The 23,798-nt window shown below is 43.2% G+C and overlaps 1 protein-coding gene and 1 pseudogene across 1 annotated transcript in view; one reads left to right on the forward strand and one right to left on the reverse strand.

Annotated features, from left to right (window-relative positions):
• Positions 1 to 23,798, forward strand: part of AGBL3 (AGBL carboxypeptidase 3) — a 204,412-nt gene that overhangs the window by 160,682 nt on the left and 19,932 nt on the right. Inside the window, exon 15 of the mRNA XM_073621778.1 lies at positions 18,245 to 18,361. Within this exon, the coding sequence (XP_073477879.1) occupies positions 18,245 to 18,361 (117 nt within the window). The remainder of the gene's footprint in view (positions 1 to 18,244; positions 18,362 to 23,798) is intronic.
• LOC141135821 (U2 spliceosomal RNA) lies at positions 4,221 to 4,354 on the reverse strand (annotated as a pseudogene).

Here is a 23,798-nt window from a genome sequence, read left to right on the forward strand (position 1 = left end):
TAGATCAGTTGTTCAATCTGGAAAAGAGGCGCTTAAGAGGGGATATAATTCCCACAACCATAATTTGAGGTTAGAAGAACGAGGCTTGACCTTAGATTTCAAAAAGGGTTCTTTACTGTTAGAGCAGTAAAAATGTTGAACTCCCTCCCCAGGAAGTTATACTAGCTGAGAGTGTTCACAACCTCAAAAAACTGTTAGATGTCTTCCCTGAAAGGAAATAGTAGGTATTCTGGATGACCACCCTTCTTATAGGTACACCAACAGGGCCCTCAGATATCTGAAGACACCATGAAACAAGAAGCCGGTTGTGCATTCTTAAAATGTCTGCCTTTGTTATGTGTGTTACAGCTTATATATGGTTCAACATACCAATAGAAAGAGGGGAGAGGGGAGTGGTTAGTAAATGATGTATTGGTATAAAATATATGGTTATACAAGTCAATGACCCTTTAAGATACATTATCTTAAATCTGGTTATGAGTCATAAGTCATGCATCCTGTCCCATGGCCTACAGAACAGAGAAGGACAAACCAACCCACAGTGATATATATAGAGTACAGTGCTTGTGCAATCATCTTTCTAAGCATTCTTTTATAGTTGCAGATTTAAGCTACCTTGTATACTGAAATGGCAGAGCATATCAAAGCACATCAGTCACAATGGTTTGGGCATATTACTACAATTCTGTCTTGTCAAGAACATGACAAATACAAACCCAATATGCCCCCGACATTCACCTGGACTACTTTTCCACAAATTTACCACCACACTAAGCATTTAAAAATAGAAAACAATAAACACAACTGCATAGCAATTGTCCATGAAATATAAAGGGGGAAGGGACGTGACAGTCCATAAAAGCAAGTGGGAGGGGCATGACAGCCTTTAGGCCAAATAAAAATAGTCCCAAAGAAAAGCACAAAAGTCTCTTGTATGGCTTCTGAATGTCCATTAAATTCATAAAAAGGAAGGAAAAGGGGGAACTTTTTCAACCTTATAACTATGCAATTATATAATATAGGGAATATTTGTTTCACCTGTGTGAAAATTTAAGACATTCGTACACCATTTTTTTTTTTTTTTTTTTTACATAGACCCCTTGGTGTTATGTGCACCAGAGATACTTTTCATAAATGAGATTCAGTTTGGCTGGAGAAGTTGAAATTCATATTTATTATCTAATATTTGAAACTAAAATGTGAGGTTTATTACTGTTATCCAGTGCTGGAAAAGTGGCAATGTTCTCATTAGCGCTAAATCAAGGTCGTGTTTCAGCTTGGCCCTTATCAGAAGGTTGTCTGTGTGCACAGAGGAGGATTTGAAGATTAATAATGGAATTTGCAGGCACTTCAAAGTGCTCACACTTTAGCAGTATGGTAATGGCTAAATAAAACCATGCTTCTAGAAGTGTCTGACCTCTATCCTAACATTAACAGCTAAAACCTGTCCCCAGGATGTAAACCTTCCCTACCTGAACCCTAACACTTTATCTAACTTTTAAACTTGATTGTAAAGTCTTGTTTTTTTCCTATAAAAATAATAAACATGTTATACTTACCTGCTCTGTTGCAGTGGATTTGCACAGAGCAGCCCAGATCCTCCACTTCTCAGGTCCTTCTTCTGTGATCCTGGCCCATTACCCCTGTTCAGTGCCCCCACAGCAAGCAGCTTGCTATGGGGGCACCCGAGTTGGGTCACAGCTCCCTGTGTCCATTCAGACACGGAACCCCCGGCCAGCCCCCTCTCTCCCTTGATTGGCTAGCGCCAGCCAATGGCACCGCTGCTGTGTCTCGGCCAATCAGGAGGGAGAAGCTCAGATGGCTGAGACACTTGTGGACATCACTGGACAGAGAGGGACCTCAAGTGTTAGGTTCCATGCACACTGGGCTTAAAAAAAACATCTGTTTTATCCAGCCTCTAAACGTTGATCTTAAAATATGCCTGTAAACATCCTAATGTACATGGACACATAGGATAACATTGAGCTGCTTCTACAGGCAGAACACATAACTGTAGAAGCAACGTTTTTTATGGCAGTGTGCATGGAGCCTTTGGGGGCTAATACACACAGAAGGCTTTTTATCTTAATGCATTAGGATAAAATACCTTCTGCCTTTACAACCACTTTAACACTTTAGGAGGTAAACCTGTACTCAGTATCTGATAGGCTATATAGCAGGCACCTTTTAAGCTAGATTGAAAATCCAGATGGATAGAAATTCGGCCAGTTCAGTAGGGACTGGCTGAATTTCAATCCATGTATGGGCACTGTGGTTGTACAGAAGTCTACTGATCGAGTGCTGGAAAATTTCCTCTGTCAGCACTGTAGGCTATAGCTTGCAGTTCTGATCAGTGTATTCTGATGGCAGGGAAGTCTCCCCGCTGTCAGAATACAATGACAGTGGGGAAGATTCCCTCATCCATCTCAAATGTGTGGATAGGAGAATCGGGTCTTTTTTTTTTTGTTCAATTCGCTTGTTGAACCAAAAAATATTCTCATCTATGGCTAGCTTTCGGCCTATTTTGACAGGCATTCTTTTCAAACTGTTTGTTATTCAAATGCACATGTTTGACTAGAAAAACACAGCCTTTGAACTTCCATGTGTATTGCTCAGTTATATGTGAAGTGTGGGCAAAAAATTTTTATTGGATCATTAGCTATGTACCAGTAAGGTACCTCTAAAAATGTTTGCCTCCCCCAGTGGCTTCTGCCTCTGACAGTGAATGTCACTGCTGAACTTTCAAAGGCGACACTGGTATTCAGGGCTGAAGCACAGAAATCACAGAGGATGCTCATTGTGCACCTCTGCCATTCAGAAAACGCCTTGTATTATTTTCAAAGCTTCTGTGATTGGACAAGCGGCTTATTACCATCAGAATCTCCTCTTGTCCAATCAAAGAATGCCTCCACTGTGGGCATACATCATTAGGAGGCAATGTATTGGTACCTAGTTAATGCCCCAATAAAGTTTTTGACCATGCTTCAGCTTTAACGTGAATGAGATTTTGTGAACATGCATCAGACATGTGTTGGACTTGCGTTCCAAGACACCACCAGTTGACATGAGTCCCTAAAGCTGGCCATAGACAGTTTGAATTCCTGCTGAACCGTCTGAGATTCAAACCATGTAAAGGTATGCTGAATGTGCCCAAGTTGATCGATCAACTTTTTTTTTTTTTCTTTTTTTATCTTTTGAAAAGCCAGTGGAGTGCAAAACACACCCAAAAACTTCCACCCGGTGCCACACATAAAGATGAAACAGAAAAACTTGCAACGGGTGTTACACTGATCCTCCACTAGGGAAGGACCTCACCCTGATCCCCCCGAGGGCGTTAGGCTCCAGACAGGGACTGAGGTACTTCACTTGGGTCCATCTAGCCGAAAGCAGAGGGACCCCCGTTCTCTGAAAGGTCTGCCGAAACAGACCCACCCAAGTACTAGGTGGGACTCCCCCGAAGGGAGACCCCATGAGAGAGGGCGAACCAAGCCAAAAGGCCTATTGTCCACCCCCTCCCAAGACTTTCAGAGTAGGCCCGATGACCCACACCCTACTCATCAGACAGTGACAAACGAAACAAAAAAAATCAATCAAAAAAAAAATCAAGCAAAAAAAATACAAAAAAGTGACAAACACGGGGATAAATAAAAAGAAAGTGGGGAGAAGGAAGGTGGGAGAGTGAAAAGTGACCATTGTGTAATACAATGGCCGGCCCTCCGGCCAAGAATAAAAATTTCCCCTGGTCCTAGCCAAAAGGCACGGCCCTAGAGGCAGGTGCGAAAAACATGTGTTGTGGTGAAGTGACCATGGTGCCACAAATCAAGTGCCGAAACACTGACTGTACCGCACCCCTGAACTGCCACTTCAGGGGCACATTCACCACTGGCTTTCCATGCAACCCTGACCCCCAGCCCAGACCACAGCAGCCCCCCACCGCAGCCAGGAAGGCCTGGAGTTCTGGAAGCTTGGTGAGAGCCCTTTACCATCAGGCCCCACCGTTGCTCCCATCCCTCCTACCTAATTACATTTGGGAAATACTAACCACTCCCCCCCGAAGGAGGAGTCAGTGTTCTCTCCCGAAAAACTGACCGGAGCTAGAGCTACCCCAATCAAGGCCAGAAGGGCAGGGACCCGACCCTCTGGGTCAGACCCAGTGGTTCTCCATCTCCATCAGAAGGCTTCCCTTTTGGCTATGAACCGCTCCAGGTTACCTTTACACCAGCAGGTTTTGCATAGCCTCCACCATCCCTGATACCACTTCGGCGTAGATCAGGGACAGAAACAAGCGCCACCTCCTGGCAACTGATAAGAACAGATACTACACTTGATCTTAGCCAAGAGGCCAAGAAGCGATCTATCAACTTGGGTACAAACAGCCTGCCACATTCTTTTGAGATCTCTGTCTTCTCCCTCCTGAGACGGCTTCCCCTGCTGTCCCCCAAAATTCCATACATGCTCGAAATCAAGCAGAAGAGCCGCACTGGCTATTGAACATCATTTTTCTCGGCTCGTCGTACGTGTTGTACGTCAGCCCGTTCTTGGCGATCGGAATTTCCAACAACATTTGTGCGACCGTGTGTATGCAAGACAAGTTTGAGCCAACATCCGTCGGAAAAAAATCCACGGTTTTGTTGTCGGAATGTCCGATCGTGTGTACGTGGCATTAGTGTTTTCATACCTCCCAACAGTCCCGGATTGGGCGGGACTTTCTCACATTTCAAGCTTTGTCCTGGTGTACAGGGACTTTGTTCCGCATTGCTGACAGCCTAACAGGACATGCAGCAGTGTGAACATCCACCCAGCACAGCCAGGGATTGGTGGGCAAGCCGGCCAGCGTAGGGCCACTGTGAGAGTGAGTGAAGCTGTCAAATCCAACCTCTGATGTTGGGGATGGGCAGGGCCGATATGCGGGGCTCCACCCCCTTTGTCAGACAACCCGCGCATAGACAGACAGCAGGCATTTATATATTGCTGGCCGGGGAAGAAGGTGGTAGGGGGCAGAAACATTTGTAACTACTGTATGTGCACCCACAGTGGTGTAAAATTCAGGTTTATTATACACCGCTGTGGGTGCACATACAGTAGTTACAATTGGTCCTGCTCCCTGCCACCTTCTTCCCCAGCCAGCTGTTTGTCTATGCATGGGTTTTCTTACAAAGGGGGTGGAGCCCCGCCCATCCTCGGCATCAGAGGATGGACTTGACATCTCCACTCGCTCTTGCCCACCAATCCTTGGCTGCATTCATTTCTTATCCATCTGACGCTCTGCTGAACCTTTCACTCCTGTATGAAACGCACTGCTGAACCTTGCACTCCTGTACGAAACACACTGCTGAACCTTGCACTCTGTACGAAACGCACTGCTGAACCCTGCACCCTGTACGAATTTCATTCCTGAACCTTGCACTCTGTACGATATACACTCCTGAACCTTGCACTCTGTACAATTCGCACTCCTGAACCTTGCACTCTGTACAATAGGCACTCCTGAACCTTGCACTCTGTACAATAGGCACTCCTGAACCTTGCACTCTGTACAATAGGCACTCCTGAACCTTGCACTCTGTACAATAGGCACTCCTGAACCTTGCACTCTGTACAATAGGCACTTCTGAACCTTGCACTCTGTACAATAGGCACTCCTGAACCTTGCACTCTGTATAGAACGCATTCCTGAACCTTGCACTCTGTACGGAATGCATTCCTGAACCTTGCACTCTGTACGGAACGCATTCCTGAACCTTGCAGTCTGTACGGAATGCATTCCTGAACCTTGCAGTCTGTACGGAACGCATTCCTGAACCTTGCAGTCTGTACGGAACGCATTCCTGAACTTTGCACTCTGTACGTAACGCATTCCTGAACTTTGCACTCTGTACGTAACGCATTCCTGAACCTTGCGCTCTGTACGTAACGCATTCCTGAACCTTGCGCTCTGTACGTAACGCATTCCTGAACCTTGCGCTCTGTACGTAACGCATTCCTGAACCTTGCACTCTGTACGGATTTCATTCCTGAACCTTGCACCCTGTACGGATTTCATTCCTGAACCTTGCACGGATTTCATTCCTGAACCTTGCACTCTGTACGAAACAATTGTGCTGGGGTTTGTGTCTGTGAGATTCCAGCTTGTAGCACAGCAAGCTTTTTCTATAAGTACAAGGAAGCGCAATTTAAGCCACGCCCCTTCAGCTCCTCCCACTCTTAAGCATTTGGCTACACCCATTTTGCCAAGCTACGTGCGTCGCAGGTCACTTCCTCCCTCAAGTGTCCCTCATTATGAAGTTTAAAAGTTGGGAGGTATGGTGTTCTTACTTTATCTTCTAAAACATTGGCCCTAAAAGCTTCTACTCCCACTTTGAGAGTGAGGCAATGAAAGTAACTGACCAGCATAGTAGATATAAAACATTTGTTTCTCTGACAGGTCCACTTCAGCTTTTACAAAGACCAAATAAAGAGAGGAGGTTAAAAAGGTTTTGCTCAACAAATCTTACAAGCCTCTTGGAAGTGCAGAAACGTGAATCATTATGCAGCTCACTAGATTTATAAACAGCCATTCTAAACATCTTGTGCAAAATTCATAACTTTCTCTAATACAATTCCTCCAAGGATTGTGATTGTAGAACACTTGCAGCGGAATACTTAATGAGACAGAAAAGTAAGACATCTAATTAATCCAAATGTGCCTTGCCTTAGGAAAGAGAGTCTGCTTCTAACCTCTGTCTCATTGGGGATTGTTCACATTGCAACCTCCGAAGTCTAGTTTCAATTATTTGACTTGAACTGCTGTGCATCTTCTGTCTGGAATACAGAAGTCTCGGTGCAGCATGTCATGTAACTAGGTCTCAAACTAGCAAACTTTTTTTTACACTGAACATCACAAGCAGATTAGAAGAAGTGATAAAGGAATTATATTTTCAGTTTGTACTTGTTTGAGTAAAGTTGTATATTCAATATTTGACAGGCATGAACAGAGAGTACCAAAATTAATCTCAGGTGCGTTTAGATGTGTAGATGCGTTTGGCGTTTTTTATGCCCAAAAGCTCCTCTCCTGAACGCAGAAGAATCACATTCTGAAGAGGAGCTTTTGGGCATAAAAAAGCATCTTTGACTGCCTCTAAACTCTGCTGCTCCTAAACTCCTTTATGTATGCATGGGCACACAAGGGTTCATTTACTGCAAGTACAGTTGCTCCAGAGCTTAGTAAATGAGCAGAAGCTCTGCTGGCCTCCATCGTCCAATCATATCCAAGCAAAAAGGCATTTTTAAAAAATTTCCCTTGCACGTGATTGGGTATGCTTTGCAAAGTGAAGCTTTACCTCATTTACCAAGCTCTGGAGCAACTGCACTTGCAGAGTGCACAGTCTATTTGCCTTTAGTAAATTAACCCCATAGGCTTTTTTTAGGTGCGTTCAGGGGCTTAGGCAAAAACTGCCAAAAGCAAACTCCATGTAAATAGGTGCTGCAAGGCCAAACTACTGACCAGAATAGATAGATTGTAAGGGGACAGGGTTGGGGTGATGTAGTGTTGGCAACTGTAAACTTTGCACTAGAAATGGACACTGGACAGTCAAAGCAGTTTTTTCCTGCACTGCTTCTATTCAGCAAGGCAGCAAACACCATTTCAGTGCAGGAGGTTTTGTACAGCAAGCCCACAGCATAAAACACAAAACATCTCCTTGTCCAGGCCACTAAACTGATGTCAGTTCCTGACTAACTGGATGTCCCCCAGCAGATTCCCCAAACAGGCAACACATGTACCTTTTTAGTTTTCGACCAGCATTCAACCTTTTCACGCAGCTGCAGACTCCCACAGCAGGGACAGAGCTCTGAGCATCAGTAAGCTCACATATATAAAGGCCTAGGACAGTTGAGACTAATAATAAGGTCTGTCTACTAGGTAAGCTGTGGACCTGGAAATAGGAGGCTTTATCAAATCCACAGCTCTTCAAAACCTTCAGGCATCCTGTATGCTGGAGCCTTACTATAGTATACTATATATAGAACAGTATACACAGATCAGCCATAACTTTATGACCACCCACCTAAAATTGAGTAGGTCCTCCTTTTGCTGCCATTTTTTTTTTTTTTGCATAATGTAGGGAAGGGTTTAAGCCCCTGTCAAGGGTTAGAAATGCTATATAAAAGCTTTTTTTTTGCTGCTCTGCAAGAAGATTCTTCTCATTTCTTGTGACCATTGTCACAGAAGTGAAGAAAAAATCAAAATGTTACCGGGATAGAGGGAAAATCTTCCATTGCCCATTCCAGTAGATTAAAGTGGTTGTTAAGCCACTGTCATAACTTTATATAATCCTGTTTGTTCCCTAATGCTGTGTGCCCCTGTCTGTTTTATAAAAAAAATGCTGTGTATACCTGATTTCAGAGTGATGCTCACGTGACCGGCCGGCTCTCCCCTCTCCCAATCTGAAAGCTAGAGCGGGAGGGGCCGAAAATCCCCCGCTGACGTCAGCTGGGAGGAGAGAGGAGAAAGCTGGCCGGCCGGTCACGTGAGGGCCGAGTGGCGCTCTGAAATCAGGTTTACACAGCATTTTTTTTTATAAACACAGAGACGGGAACAAACAGGATTATATAAAGTAATGACAGTTATCTCAGCAGTAGGAGGGGGGGCGGGTCCTCCTGACACATTACTGACAGGCAGGGATGGGAGGAGGACAGCAGAGAGGAGAGCTGCAGATGACGGAGGCATGTAAACTGACCACAGTATCAGAGCTAAGCAGCCATGATAAAACGTGGTCAGTTTACAGGGGGAGGGCAGAGCCAGGCAGGTATTTCAGGTGATACAGGGGACCAAATTACACAGCACAAGCACTGTGCTGTATAACATGCTTTAAGGGAACAGGATCCTTTTTCTTTTTTTTTAGGGTAACAAACGCTTTAACCTTCATTCTGGAACAACTGAGAAATATATATATTAAGAAAAAGTGAGTAGCATCAAAAGCAAATGAACAGCGATGAGATGAGAATACTTGTGTTATAAATGGACAGCACATTTAAATAAAGTCCAAAAAAAGTGTTAAAAGTGAAAAAAATGCTAAAAAGTAACAAGTGGGGGATCTACACTGAGTGTGTGTTTGCTGCTGTAACGGCAGCCAGCTTTTCTGGTGAGTGTCCATTTCACAGGGGTGCGGTGGATGATTCTGGAGCACTGTACTGGATCACCTCTTCGTTTCTCCAATCACCACCAAATTTTTGTGCACATCTTTGCACTGAACTATTGTGTTTTCACCTATAAGTTTATATTGCTGATCCTATTATGGTACTGTGCATTTAAATCTAGATTTTCACTACACTTTTTATTGTTGATTTACATCCACAAGATTGGACTTCTAGAAATATATTTTTTTCACTTCAGCATTTTTTTACTTTTAAAACTTTTTTTGGACTTTATTTCAATGTGCTGTTCATTTATAACACAATATTCTCATCTCATTGCTGTCCATTTACTTTTGGTGCTACACGCTTTTTCTTAAGATTTATAAGTTTAATATATTACTTATCTGTGTCAGCTGCCACCCCACCACAGCACAGAGCTACACACACACACATACATAATATATATATATATATATATATATATATATATATATATATATATACCTCCTGCTCTGCACCCCCCACCCCAAAGCACCTTGTCCCCATGTTGATAGGGACAAGAGCTTCTTCCCCCACAACCCTGGCCGGTGGTCTGGGGGCGGCTTATCAGAATCTGGAAGCCCCCTTTAGGAAGGGGCCCCCAGATCCTGGCCCCCCATGAGTAAAGGGTACATTGTACCGCTACCCATTCACCCAAAAAGGTATCAAATATAAATAAAAACAGTACACAGGTTTTTAAGTCCTTTTTAAAGCAGCTCTGATGTATATTCTCCCCTCTTCGGTGAAGTCTTCTCCCCTCTATGGCTCTTCACCCTCCTCTCCTGATGTAGTCTCCCCTCTCCAGCTCTTTTCCCTTCTTCGCTGATGTCTTTTCCCCTCTCTGGCTCTTCTCCCTACTCCGCTGATGTCTTTCCCCCTCTCCGGTTGCCATTACTTATATAGCCATGGGGCGTGGCCACCCGGTGATAACATGTGGAGGCCCCGCCCCTTGTGATATCGCCTTTCCATCATGCCCCGTCACAGAGTTGCCACGCCCCAATGGCTATATAAGTAATGGCACATGGCGGACCTAGCATTACAGCCGGAGTGAGCGTCAGGAGAAGATCTGAGGAAGAAGAACCAGAGGCAGAAGAAGAATCAGACGAAGAAGACAGCGGAGGGAGAACAACCAGAGAGGGGAGAAGACCTAAGCGGAGGAGGAAGAAGAACCGGAAAGAGGAGAAGACATCAGCGGAGGAGGGAGAAGAGCCAGAGAAGGGAGAAGACATCAGTTGAGAGTGGGGGAAATACGTCGGAGCTGCTTTAATGAAGGACTTAAAAACCTTTGTACTGTTTTTATTTATTTTTGGGTGAATGGGTAGGGGTACAGTGTACCCCTTACTCCTTCACATAGGGTGGGGGGGCCAGGATCTTTTTAAAGGGGGCTTCCAGATTATGATAAGCAGACCCTCACAACCACTGGCCAGGGTTGTGGGGAAGAGGCCCCCTGTCCCCATTTTGTTTGGCGTGGGGCGTTCCCCTCAAAATCCATACCAGACCGAAGGGTCATTTTTTTCCATTTTGGCGAGGGTTCACCTTCAAAAGCCTCAGCGCACAAGCCGCAATGCAAGTCAGATCATTGTGATCCAACTTGCAGTGCGACTTCTATTCAAATCAATGGGCTCTCATAGGGAACCATTGATTTTGAATAGAGGCAGAGCAACGCTGCTAAAAGCTAGTGCGGCTAAACTTGCATTAACGCCAATGCAAAAATCTACTAAAAGCGCGTTTTTACAGACGTTTTTTTCCTGGCGTTGGCGCATGTGTGCATAAGGCCTTAGCCCCGAGGGCGGGGTGAAACATATTGGAGTTTTTTCTTGATGAATCGAGCTGAGGCTGCTTTTACCTGATAGTTACTCGGGCCAGGTGAGGTGTGTGGTGGTCGGGCTATGCTTTCCTAAAATGCATATATGTTTATATGTCTAATGATTTGCAATTCTACACAGCCTGTCATGTGTTTTACACACCTTGGGGGGGAATTAATAAAGGGTTTGCAAGCACAGGCTTGCACAACTCTTCTAAATTTAAAACATGGAGCAGATGCAGCTTCTAATTAACAAAAGGGGAACAGGCTTTAGCCTACTGTTGGCAAATTCTGGGTCACAGGAGAGCACAAGTAAGTGCACCCCTGTGACCCACATGAGAACTATGACCAAAAGAGCTTTGGCTATCCTTTTCTTTTAATTGCTCGATTCCTGAATGAATAAGCTCCACTCCACCAGCTGAATGTAATATCAGCCAATTAATTCATTTTGATTCAATAAAAATCATTCCGATCCAGGTCAGGTGTATACATTGCAAAATTGGGAGAAATATGAAGGCTGCCATTGCTGATCTTTCCTGAAAATATTAGTTTCCTGAAATTTTGACATAGATATTTGTGTCAAAACAGGCATAACGATAAGAAATTCTAACTCTCATTTGCTGCATGCTTGTTCCAGGTTCGTGACTGACTGAACTATTGAAGCTAGTAAACTATCATAAAACAGGCCATCGAGGGCCGCCACTATTATGCAATGACGTGTACTTTCAAACATTATACCTATAAATCACATACACAAATGGACCCAATAGCAAATAAACTGTTGCAAGAGCCCCACCTGCTGGTCACATAATATAATGTTATGAAAATTACAAACAGCATGATGCTCAGAGCATGAATGAGTAATCTCCACTCGGCCAAATGAATGGCCTCAGTGCTGTCACTCCTATTTCTTGGATTGTCTTAATTCTTCTTCAAGAAGGAGCTGTTAAATCAGAATAACTGGTGGATGTCAAATCTCTTTTAGAAAGCAGAGAAATTGATGTGTCTTCCAGTGGTTCTGTTCGTTGATCCTCATTTACACCTATGTAAGAATGGCTGCTTTTGCTGTTTTGTGTAAAGTACTGTAATATTTTTTTTTAAATTCTATTAAGACTGTTATATTGTTTAAGGCAGGCATGCATGGAATCTAATTGTATTTTTTATTTTAATGCTTACTAGCTGGGTAAGGAGGATAATACATGGCAGGTAGGGAACAAATACATGTTTAAATTCAATGGTTATAAATTGCATTATTCTTGCAGCTTGTAATACCTTTGCAAACAAATTAAGTATAAAATGAAACTCCAAATGTTGTTACAAAGCAATTTTGAAAAGTTTAGTGCAAAGATTACATTATGAAACCCAGAGTATTTACATATTGCTGACTTATGTTTCCGAAGAGCAAGGAAATCATTAGCCATTAAATAGATAATGGGTGACGTTATGAAAATCATTCCTTTAAGCCACAACTATATACCTAGAACCACTGGATTGCAGCTATAGTACATTGTAGCATGTAAAACTTTTATTCAGTATGTATATAACCCTTTCCAACACGCTCTCTGCAGTGCGATCTATGGATTAGATTGTGCTAATGATGGAGGCTTTGAAAACAAGAAGGCAATATATGCATTAAAATAACTGTCACTATACATAAAAAAAAGTCACTTTTTAAATACCCAATTTAAAAGCATCCCCATAGGAAAAAGGTTAATACTTGATCGCTGTTTCCATGAGCTACAATGGCTGAAAAATCTTCAGCATTTGACACTTTTGGGACTGTCAGATACCTGGTCCCCCTCTGCACACTGTGGTTTCTTCCTATGTTACTACAGGACACAGCAGTTATGTAGGGGCTGGGGGATGGAACCACAGACCACAATGGGGAAGCAGACATCCAACACACCTGGAAATATGCTGAATACTAAATATGTTTCAGCCAGCATGGCTTCTTAATACAGTGAAGATCAGGGGCCCAGATGGGGTAACCCTTTTTCTTTGCAGTGGTGTCTCTAATTTGGTGATTTAAATAGTAACAGAGACTCTTATGCCGCGTACACAGGGTCGGAATTTCCGACAACAAATGTTTGATGTGAGCTTATTGTCGGAAATTCCGACCGTGTGTAGACTCCATCGGACATTTGCTGTCGTAATTTCCTACAGCAAATGTTTCAGAGCTAGTTCTCAAATTTTCTGACAACGATTCTGAGCGGGTGTACCCAATTCCAACGCACAAAATTCCACGCATGCTCGGAATCAAGCAGAAGAGCCACACTGGCTATTGAACTTCATATTTCTCGGCTCGTTGTATGTCTTGTACGTCACCACGTTCTTGACGTTCGGAATTTCCGACAACATTTGTGCGACTGTGTGTATGCAAGACAAGTTTGAGCCAACATCCGTCGGAAAAAAATCCACGGTTTTGTTGTGGGAATGTCCGATCGTGTGTACGCGGCATTAGGGTTTATGATGTGGAGGGCAAAATAGAGTTGAAGGCCTGTTGCTGACCTCTCTTTATGGAAAAAATTGGTTGCATGTCTGTCATGTAGATCCTCTAGAAAAGGACAACCACCAGTAAACACAAACCAAATTCTCCTAGGCTTAAAAATGTATAGGTAGTTTGCTCACACAAAGGCCAAAGGTTTTGGAACAACTCATTGGAAAAGAAGAGAAGATGAGTGCATCATTGAGTCTGAAGGGGGATCACCTGCCCTAAGTTAGAAGCACGTAAGCTTGTTTCTGGTAAATACTTTCTTCAATTTTTTTGTCCAAATCAAATGCCGTTTGTGGCTTATAAAATCTATTTCAAGGCTTTAAAGAAGAACTAACATTGTTTTTTTATTTATTTAACTCCCCAGGGGACCAATTGCATATAACCTTTGGTCCCATTCTGATCGGTGACCCCGTTATTCCATAAAAACACTTCTATATGCTGTTTGTACCTTCACCCCTTTTGAAGCCCAAATTATGGGTGTTCCTTTGGGGGGAGGTACAGCCAGCAAAGAGCACCTGCCTCCCTCTAAGCTGCGTGATCTGCCACTATTATATATGAACAATTAGTGCTTCATAATAGTAAAAGATCATTTAGAGCTCTGTGTATCTGCCCGGGGTGTATACAGTGCATCTTGAAAGTATTCACAGCACTTCACTTTTTCCACAGAAAAAAATCTTTGCAAATTTATAAAATGCAAAAACAAACAAAAAAAATCACATGTACATAAGTATGCACAGCCTTTGTCATGACACTCAAAATTGAGCTCAGGTGCATCCTGTTTCCACTGATCATCCATTTGATGTTTCTATGACTTGATTGGAGTCCACCTGTGGTAAATTCAGTTGATTGGACATGATTTTAAAAGGCACACGCCTGTCTATGCAAGGTCCCACAGTTTACAGTGCATGTCAGAGCACAAACAAAACCATAAAGTCCAAGAAATTGTCTGTAGACCTCTGAGACAAGATTATATTGAGGCACAGATCTAGGGAAGGGTACAATTTTTTTTCTGCAGCATTGAAGGTCCCTATAAGCACAGTGGCCTCCATTATCTGTAAATGGAAGAAGTTTGGAACCAGGACTCCTAGAGTGGGCCGATCGGGGCAGGAGGGCCTTAGTCAGGGAGGTGACCAAGAACCCGATGGTCACTCTGACAGAGCTCCAGCGTTTCTCTGTGGAGAGAGGAGAACCTTCCAGAAGAACAACCATCTCTGCAGCTCTCCACCAATCAGGCCTGTATGGTAGAGTGGCCAAACGGAAGCCACGCCTGAGTAAAAGGCACATGACAGCCCGCCTGGAGTTTTCCAAAAGGCACCAGAAGGACTGGTGGTGGCAGCATCATGCTGTGGGGATGTTTTTCAGCAGCAGGAACTGGGAGACTAGTCAGGATTGAGGGAAAGATGAATGCAGCAATGTACAGAGACATCCTTCATGAAAACCTGCTTCAGAGCGCTATAGACCTCAGACTGGACCGAAGGTTCATCTTCCAACAAGACAACGACCCTAAGCACACAGCCAAGATAACAAATGAGTGGCTACAGGACAACTCTGTGAATGTCCTTGAGTGGCCCAGCCAGAGCCCAGACTAGAACCCGATTGAACATCTCTGGGGAGATCGGAAAATGGCTGTGCACTGACGCTGCACGTCCAACCTGATGGAGCTTGAGAGGTCCTGCAATGAATAATGGGAGAAACTGCCCAAAAATAGGTGTGCCAAGCTTGTAGCATCATACTCAAAAAGACTTGAGGCTGTAATTGGTGCCAAAGGTGCTTCAACAAAGTATTGAGCAAAGGCTGTGAATACTTACGTACATGGGATTGTTTTCATTTTTTTTTTTTTTTTTATATAAATTTGCTAAGATTTCAAAACAAACTTCTTTCACATTGTCATTATGGTGTATTGTTTGTAGAATTTTAAGTAAAATAATGAATGTAATCCATTTTAGAATAAGGCTGTAACATAACAAAATATGGAAAAAGTAAAGCGCTGTAAATACTTTCGGGATGCACTGTACAAGCAGCTGCAGCTACAATGCACAGACCCACAACTCTGAATGATCTTTTACTATTTTGAATGAGAAAGCAACACTGTTCTTTAATTCAAAACACTGACAGAGAACTCAGACCAGCTTCACTTTGTATGTCTATCAGGGCTGTGCATACACATCCACAGCCTGGTCGATGGATCACTATGTGAGCTTTTTCTATTTATGAATGAGGATTAATAATTTGGGGCTGGTGCTGTATATAACACAGCCTGAGACTGCTGTTCTCTCATTCATAGAGCTGAAAGCTCACACAGAACTGCATAACTGTGTTATCTATTGACCAGGCCATGTATATGTAAAAGCAGCCCTGATAGACACACAGGGGTTGATTTACTAAAGGCAAGTAGACTGTGCACTTTTGCAAAGTTGCCCTTAGAGCTTAGTAAATGAGGTAAAGAACTGCACATTCTCTTTGCCTTTAGTAAATCGACCCCACTACGTCCCGGCTGTGTGATCTGTTTCTGTGAATGGCAGCGCTGGTCTCATGAGCAGCCCCTGCTTCTAGACACCAGAGCTGTCAGTCACAAATCTGTCTTCTTCCTAGCAGCATTGACGGACTGTGCACTTTGTACCTTAGGAGAATTTTTTTTAAATGTTTAAAGTGGTATGAAACCCAAAACCAAAAATGTACTATATTGAACCACTCATTAGATGGCTGCATCAGTTTTCTTTGGCTTTTCCCCCCTCTGTTTTCACCTGGTGATCTGGCCAGTAACACACTTCTGGTATTAGTGAGACACAACTCTGGAGGAATGATCACAGAAGGCACAGCAGACAGTAGCATTATCAGTCCAGGAGGAAAGAGCAATGTTAAATGTATTAGCAGATTTAGATACACTAACAAATTGAAGCCAAACTCTAGCACACGTTTTATAAGTAGTTACAGCAAACAGCTTTTTTTCCTTTTGGGATAAAGGTTTTGCATGAATAATTAAAATCAGATCATTTAAAATCACCCCTGCCAGTGTTAAGTGGTTTGTCTCATCCATGTAAATGAATACATTCTGCTGGAGAGCTTGTGATTTTGAAAAACATTTATGGCTGGATCACCAGCTAAAAGTAGAAGAAAGAAAGCCTAAAAAAGGAAACTAATGCAGCCATCACATCTAAGAATTGGTAAGCTGCAATGTAATAAATGCTTGGTTTCAGATTTAACTACTCTATGCCGTAATGATAGATCTTCTTTAACTGATCAAAATACATCCTTTAACTATTCTGCTGTAAACGATCAGCCCTGCTTCACACTGCATACTGCATATGATTCGTACAGGAACTGCATTGCATTCCTGTGCAAATTCATGCGATTCTGTGCGGTGCGATTTTATGCTCATTCATTTTGAATGTTTCAAATCGCACTGCATCCGCATGGGAAAGGTGCAGGCAGCTTTTTTGTTTGCACTGGAATGGGGTTGCATGGGTGTTTACACCTATGGGATCCTGTTCAGGCCAACGCACTATGTTTTGCGACCTGTTTTTAGGTTGTCGATAACTTTTAAGTGACACCCGCAGCAAATCACATGAACACAGTGCGATTGCTAAGTGGTGCAGGAAACGCACAGGAATCCACTTCGTTTCTCGCACCGCATCATTGTGAACCAGGGCTCAGAGGTTTTTTTACACTCTGATAGTAGTCTTTAGATTTATCAGAAGCTTGCAGTGATCCTTGCATGTGATAGGGTGCTCTTTACAAAGTGAAGCCTTACCTCATTTACTAATGAAAAATGGCAAGGTGCGCCAAACTAAGTGCAGTATGTTTGGTAAAGGGGAATTTATTAAAACATCAGCCGAATGGCTACTCGCATAGTATCTGATAAGTTATGGCATGTCATTCCAGAAAGGTCCATGGTCACTTTGGGGAGTCCAAGGCTGTGTCCCAGCGGGCTGTAACAGCAGTGTAGATGGAGAACCCGGCCAGGTCCCCGCCTTGCGGTGAAGAAACCAGCATGGAACGCACTCAGGACAAGCCAAAACCAAAAGTGACATTGGGACGGGTCAGATGACGCGTTTCTAGCATCCACTTTTTCCACAGATCTGATATATGAGGATCTAAGGAAAAAGCAGATGCTTTGAAACGCGTCATCTGACGTCACTTTTGGTTTCGGATTGTCCCGAGTGCGTTCCATGCTGGTTTCTTCACCGCGAGGCCGGGACCTGGCCGGGTTCTCCATCTACACTGCTGTTATACCGCTGAAGCCCGCTGGGACACAGCCTTGGACTCCCAAAAGTGACCACGGACCTTTTTGGAATGACATGCCATAACTTATCAGACACTATGCGAGTAGCCATTCGGCTGATGTTTTAATAAATTCTCCTTTACTAAACTTACTGCATTTAGTTTGGTGCACCTTGCCGCTTTTTCATTTGTTTTCCAGAGACTGCTTCACTCCTAAGGGAGCTGCCACTAGTGCTGTCATAGCATCCCATTGGACGTATGAACTTTGCTGGGACTTTTTAATCCAATGTATATACATAATTTCTATATCTAATTTCCTATTCAGGATTTTTATGATCATTACTCAGTGTATGCTTTTTTTCTAATTACAGTGTGGATGTCCCAATCCTTGCACCATCTTTCCTTTCTTGTTACCTCATTTACTAAGCTCTGGAGCAACTGCACCGTCTATTCGCCTTTAGTAAATCAACCCCTTTGTGTCTGAAGTTCAGCTTTACCAGAACTGCTTATGTGCCTGGCAGTGGGACACAGATGTGTATATGGTGATTGCTTATATATATTTGTTTTGCCAGGTGAAACAAAGTTCTTTAGAGAAGCCAAAAAAAACTGGAAAAGGATGTAAACAAAATAAAGCTACCTTGTCTAAAAAGCGAAGCGAGCCACTGCTCCAAGATCTGAATATAAAGAAGGTATGTGTCAATGTCATTTGGTTTATACTTTCCTGTGGGTCGCTAGTAGGGATGAGCTTCGAGTTCAAGTCAAACTCATGCTTGACTCAAACATCGGCTGTTCGCAAGTTCGCCGAACAGCAAAGAATGTGGGGTGTTCGCGGCAAATTCGAATGCCGCGGAACACCCTTTAAAAGTCTATGGGAGATATCGAAAGTGCTAATTTTAAAGGCTTATATGCATGGTATTGTCATAAAAAATATTTGGGGACCTGGGTCCTGCCCCAGGGGACATGTATCAATGCAAAAAAAAGTTTTAAAAATGGCCGTTTTTTCGGGAGCAGTGATTTTAATAATGCTTAAAGTGAAACAATAAAAGTATAATATCCCTTTAAATTTCGTACCTGGGGGGTGTCTATAGTATGTCTGTAAAGGGGCGCATGTTTCCCGTGTTTAGAACAGTCTGACAGCAAAATGACATTTCAAAGGAAAAAAAGTCATTTAAAACTACTCACGGCTATTAATGCATTGCCGGTCCGACAATACACATAGAAGTTCATTGATAAAAACGGCATGGGAATTCCCCACAGGGGAACCCCGAACCAAAGTTAAAAAAAAAAAAAATGACGTTGGGGGTCCCCCTCAATTCCATACCAGGACCTTCAGGTCTGGTATGGATATTAAGGGGAACCCCGGCCAAAATAAAAAATAAAAAAATGACGTGGGGGTTCCCCCTAAATTCCATACCAGGCCCTTCAGGTCTGGTATGGATATTAAGGGGAACCCCAGCCAAAATTTTTTAAAAAAAAATGACGTGGGGGGTCCCCCTAAATTCCATACCAGACCCCTCAGGTCTGGTATGGCTATTAAGGGGAACCCCGCGCCAAAATTAAAAAAAAAACGGCGTGGGGTCCCCCCAAAAATCCATACCAGACCCTTATCCGAGCACGCAACCTGGCAGGCCGCAGGAAAAGAGGGGGGACGAGAGAGCGCCCCCCCTCCTGAACCGTACCAGGCCACATGCCCTGAACATTGAGAGGGTGCTTTGGGGTAGCCCCCCAAAACACCTTGTCCCCATGTTGATGAGGACAAGGGCCTCATCCCCACAACCCTGGCCGGTGGTTGTGGGGGTCTGCGGGCGGGGGGCTTTTTGGAATCTGGAAGCCCCCTTTAACAAGGGGACCCCCAGATCCCGGCCCTCCCCCCTGTGTGAAATGGTAAGGGTGTACAAAAGTACCCCTACCATTTCACTAAAAAAACTGTCAAAAATGTTAAAAATGACAAGAGACAGTTTTTGACCATTCCTTTATTTAAATGCTTCTTCTTTCTTCTTTCTTCTTTCTTCTATCTTCCTTCATCTTCTTCTTCTTCTTCTTCTGGTTCTTATGGTTCTTCCTCCAGTGTTCTCGTCCAGCATCTCCTTCGCGGCCTCTTCTTCCCTTCTTCTCCTCGGGCCGCACCGCATCCACGGCGTGAAGTCACAGGGAAGTCCCGTCAAGTCACCGTGCGTCAGAGGGGGGCGGTGTCACCGGGTGGCCCCGCCCCCCGTTATTTAAGAACCGTCAGAAGAGGAGAAGCGTCACATCGGGAGCCTTCCTCCATGCCATGGAATTTAGGGGGACCCCCCACGTCATTTTTTTTTTTTTAATTTTGGTTAGGGGTTCCCCTGTGGGGAATTCCCATGCCGTTTTTATCAATGAACTTCTATGTGTATTGTCGGACCGGCAATGCATTAATAGCCACGAGTAGTTTTAAATTACTTTTTTTCCTTTGAAATGTCATTTTGCTGTCAGACTGTTCTAAACACGGGAAACATGCGCCCCTTTACAAGCATACTATAGACACCCCCCAGCTACGAAATTTAAAGGGATATTACACTTTTATTGTTTCACTTTAAGCATTATTAAAATCACTGCTTCCGAAAAAACGTCCGTTTTTAAAACTTTTTTTTTGCATTGGTCCATGTCCCCTGGGGCAGGACCCAGGTCCCCAAACTCTTTTTATGACAATAACTTGCAAAAAAGCCTTTAAAATTAGCACTTTTGATTATTCATGTTCGTGTCCCATAGACTTTAACGGTGTTCGAACAAACTTTTTTCCTGTTCGCATGTTCTGGTGCAAACCGAACGGGGGGTGTTCAGCTCATCCCTAGCCGCTAGTCTTATTCCATGCATCATGTATCTAAACCCAAGAACAAAAAATGTAATATAATGCAGCTTACCAGTCCTTAGATGTGGTGGCTGCATTTGTTTTCTTTTTTTTTTGGGGGGGGGGGGCTTTTTAGCCTTGTTTTTCTTTATTTTTACCTAGTGTTCCCTCCTGTAACACATTTCCTATCATAGGGTGACATTTATTCAATGAATTATGGAGGAGCAGTGTTGTTACCTTAAGACAGGGACTATAGAACACCTCCTCTCCTGATGTCCATAACGTGATCTGGGCAGGGCCAATAACACTATTTGGGATTACACTGGAGCATTCAATAAATATAATTTAAAAAAATATATCTCAGTCCGTCAATACATCAAATCAGCGTCCATTAACAAGATAAGTGTTCAGCTAGAAATTAACATCAGTTTCTAAGGTGCAATGCAAAGTGTGCAATACAGATTAGAGTTCTTTTTTGAAACTATACCACTGGAGCATTGTCTTCTCACTAAGACTAGGTTAACACCTATGCGTTTTTTAGTGTGTTTTACAGTTTGCAAACACGCACTACAGTCCATTTACCATGGTTTCCTATAGTACACATTCACATCTATGCGTTTTTGGAAAGGGTGGCCTGGTATGGTTCATGGGGGGGGGCACTCGTTTGTCCCCTCCCTTTCCTCACCTGCTGGGCTGCATGCTCAGATAAGGGTCTGGTATGGTTTTTGGGGGGGACCCCACACCATTTTTTTTCTTCTTTTTGGTGTGGAGTTCCCCTCAAAATACATACCAGACCCAAAGAATATGGATTGGGGGGGGACCCCACGTCAGGTTTTCCCCCAATTCTTCTTTATTTTTCTTTAACTTTCAGCTTTCAAGGGGTAATCCCCCTGACAGCTGATGACTCATCGGTTGTTGGGGACGTGGCGGCTGTCTTCCCAGCCCACTGCTTAACCACTTGCCGACCAGCGCACGACGATGTGTGATGGCACGGTTAGGCAAAAGGGCGTACCTGTACGTCCCCTTTAAGACGTGGCTTAGTGGGCGCATGCCCGCCGCGTACTCCGTGAGTGTGCCCGCGGACTCTGTGTCCGCCGGTGGCCCGTGATTGTGACACGGAGCTGCAGAACGGGGAGATGCCTATGTAAACAAGGCATTTCCCTGTTTTGCCTAGCAACATGACAGGGATATACTACTCCCTGTCATCGGGAGCAGTAATCTCTGTCATGTTGTAGTGAGCCCATCCCCCACAGTTAGAATCACTCCCTAGGACACATTTAACCCCTTGATCGCCCCCTAGTGTTTAACCCCTTCGCTGCCAGTGTCATTTACACAGTAACCAGTGCATTTTTATAGCACTGATCGCTGTATAAATGTCACTGGTCCCAAAATAGTGTAAAAAATGTCCAATGTGTCCGCCGCAATGTCGCAGTCATGATAAAAAATTTTTAAAAAAACGCAGATCACCGCCATTACTAATAAAAAAAAATTATAATATAAATGCCATAACTCTATCCCCTATTTTGTAGACGCTATAACTTTTGCGCAAAGCAATCAATATACGCTTATTGTGATTCCTTATGTATTCTTTTTTTGGTAAAAAAAAAAAAAAAAAAAATCGGCCTAAACTGAGAAAGAAATGTGTTTTTTTTTTAATATATTTTTTGGGGATATTTATTATAGCAAAAAGTAAAAAATATTGCTTTTTTTTCAAAATTGTCGCTCTTTTTTTGTTTACAGCACAAAAAATAAAAACTGCAGAGGTGATCAAATACCACCAAAAGAAAGCTCTATTTTTGGGAAAAAAAGGACGTCAATTTTGTTTGGGTGCACGACCGCGCATTTGTCAGTTAAAGCGACGCAGTGCTATATCGCAAAAAGTGCTCTGGTCAGGAAGGGGGTAAATTCTTCCGGGGCTGAAGTGGTTAACAATCAGCTATTCACGGATTGTCAAAGAGAAAAAAAAAAACGCAAAACACATGAAAACTGCATACTAAAGCGCATCAAAAACAGGGATTTTATTAAAAAAAAAAAGAAAGTATATATTTACAAGAACAAAAAGAAGCAAAGAAAAAAATGTTACATTTTAGGGTTTAAATGCACTTTAAATACACAACCAAATGTAAATTATATTCAGATTAATCAGATTAACCTGTCATCTTCACAGTCTGAGACTATTTTTTTATGCTTGGGATCATCTTATTGCCTACTGTAGTTCCTGAAATAAAAAGTCTTGAGTTTGGGCACAAGATGGCGACTCATGACAAGTGTTGATTTTATGATTTACTCATTGCACTTTATCTTGTCATAGGCCTGGCTGTCATGCTAATAACTCTCTTGCTTAAAATATACTTATAGCCAATTTTGTTCTTGTTTAGTTTTGGAAAAGTAGGAAAGGAATAAACTGCTACTAGTTTTTTTCTTAATACCGCTGGGGAAATTTCTCCTGACGTCCTGTCCCCGAAACTCAACAGAAAGTGGGTTCACATATATGTGAATTGGATCCGGGTCTCAATGGAGCCGGTTCACACAAGTCCAGGGTGGCCGCGGACCAGATTGCAAACAGGCCCTGTGCGTGTTTGGGTCTGGTTCAGGTGTGAATTCAGGTAAAAATTCGGACCTGAACCGGTAAACAGACATGCCCTGGACCCCAGGCACAAACTCTCGGCCGCACACGTGAACTCAGCCTTAGAGGAATTCTCCCAAAGTAAGAAGAATTCCCCTCTCAGCCCTGGTTCACACTGTTGCGAATCTGATGCGCTTCTGATACATTCCAGGATGCACAGATTTGCATGTCAAGTGATATAACATGACTTTCTATGGAGGTTGTTCACACCTATGCGCTGCAAACATGATGCGATTTCCAAAAGAGTCCTGTGCATGTTTGAGCCCCATAGACAGAAATGTCAGTGAAAATGTATAGGTGTTCATATGCAATGCGATTTTAGTGCGAGATACACCTATTACAAATGTCACAAAATTAGCCAAAGCAGAAATCCCAGCTGTGTAAAATCAGAATGACACCGCAACTGCTCCTGAAGTTGCACTTGAAAATTCATAGAAATCACACGGCATCAGTGTGAACCAGGGCTCAGTTCTGAAAAAGTGTCCCCACTGGAAGATTCTTTACTGTGACACAGACAGCAATTAAAACCTGGCAGATAGTCTAACCCTTCATTATTCTAGCCAAAAAATAGGTTTTGCCGAGGGATTCACCTTAAAGTGTTCTAAACCCACAACAGTAAACCTGCAATTGTCATTCCAGTTCATCCCAAATGGGTTTAATAGAGTCCAGCTCTTTGTACAGTTCC

This window comes from Aquarana catesbeiana, linkage group LG03 (assembly GCF_042186555.1).
Source record: "Aquarana catesbeiana isolate 2022-GZ linkage group LG03, ASM4218655v1, whole genome shotgun sequence".
Lineage (NCBI taxonomy): Eukaryota > Metazoa > Chordata > Amphibia > Anura > Ranidae > Aquarana > Aquarana catesbeiana.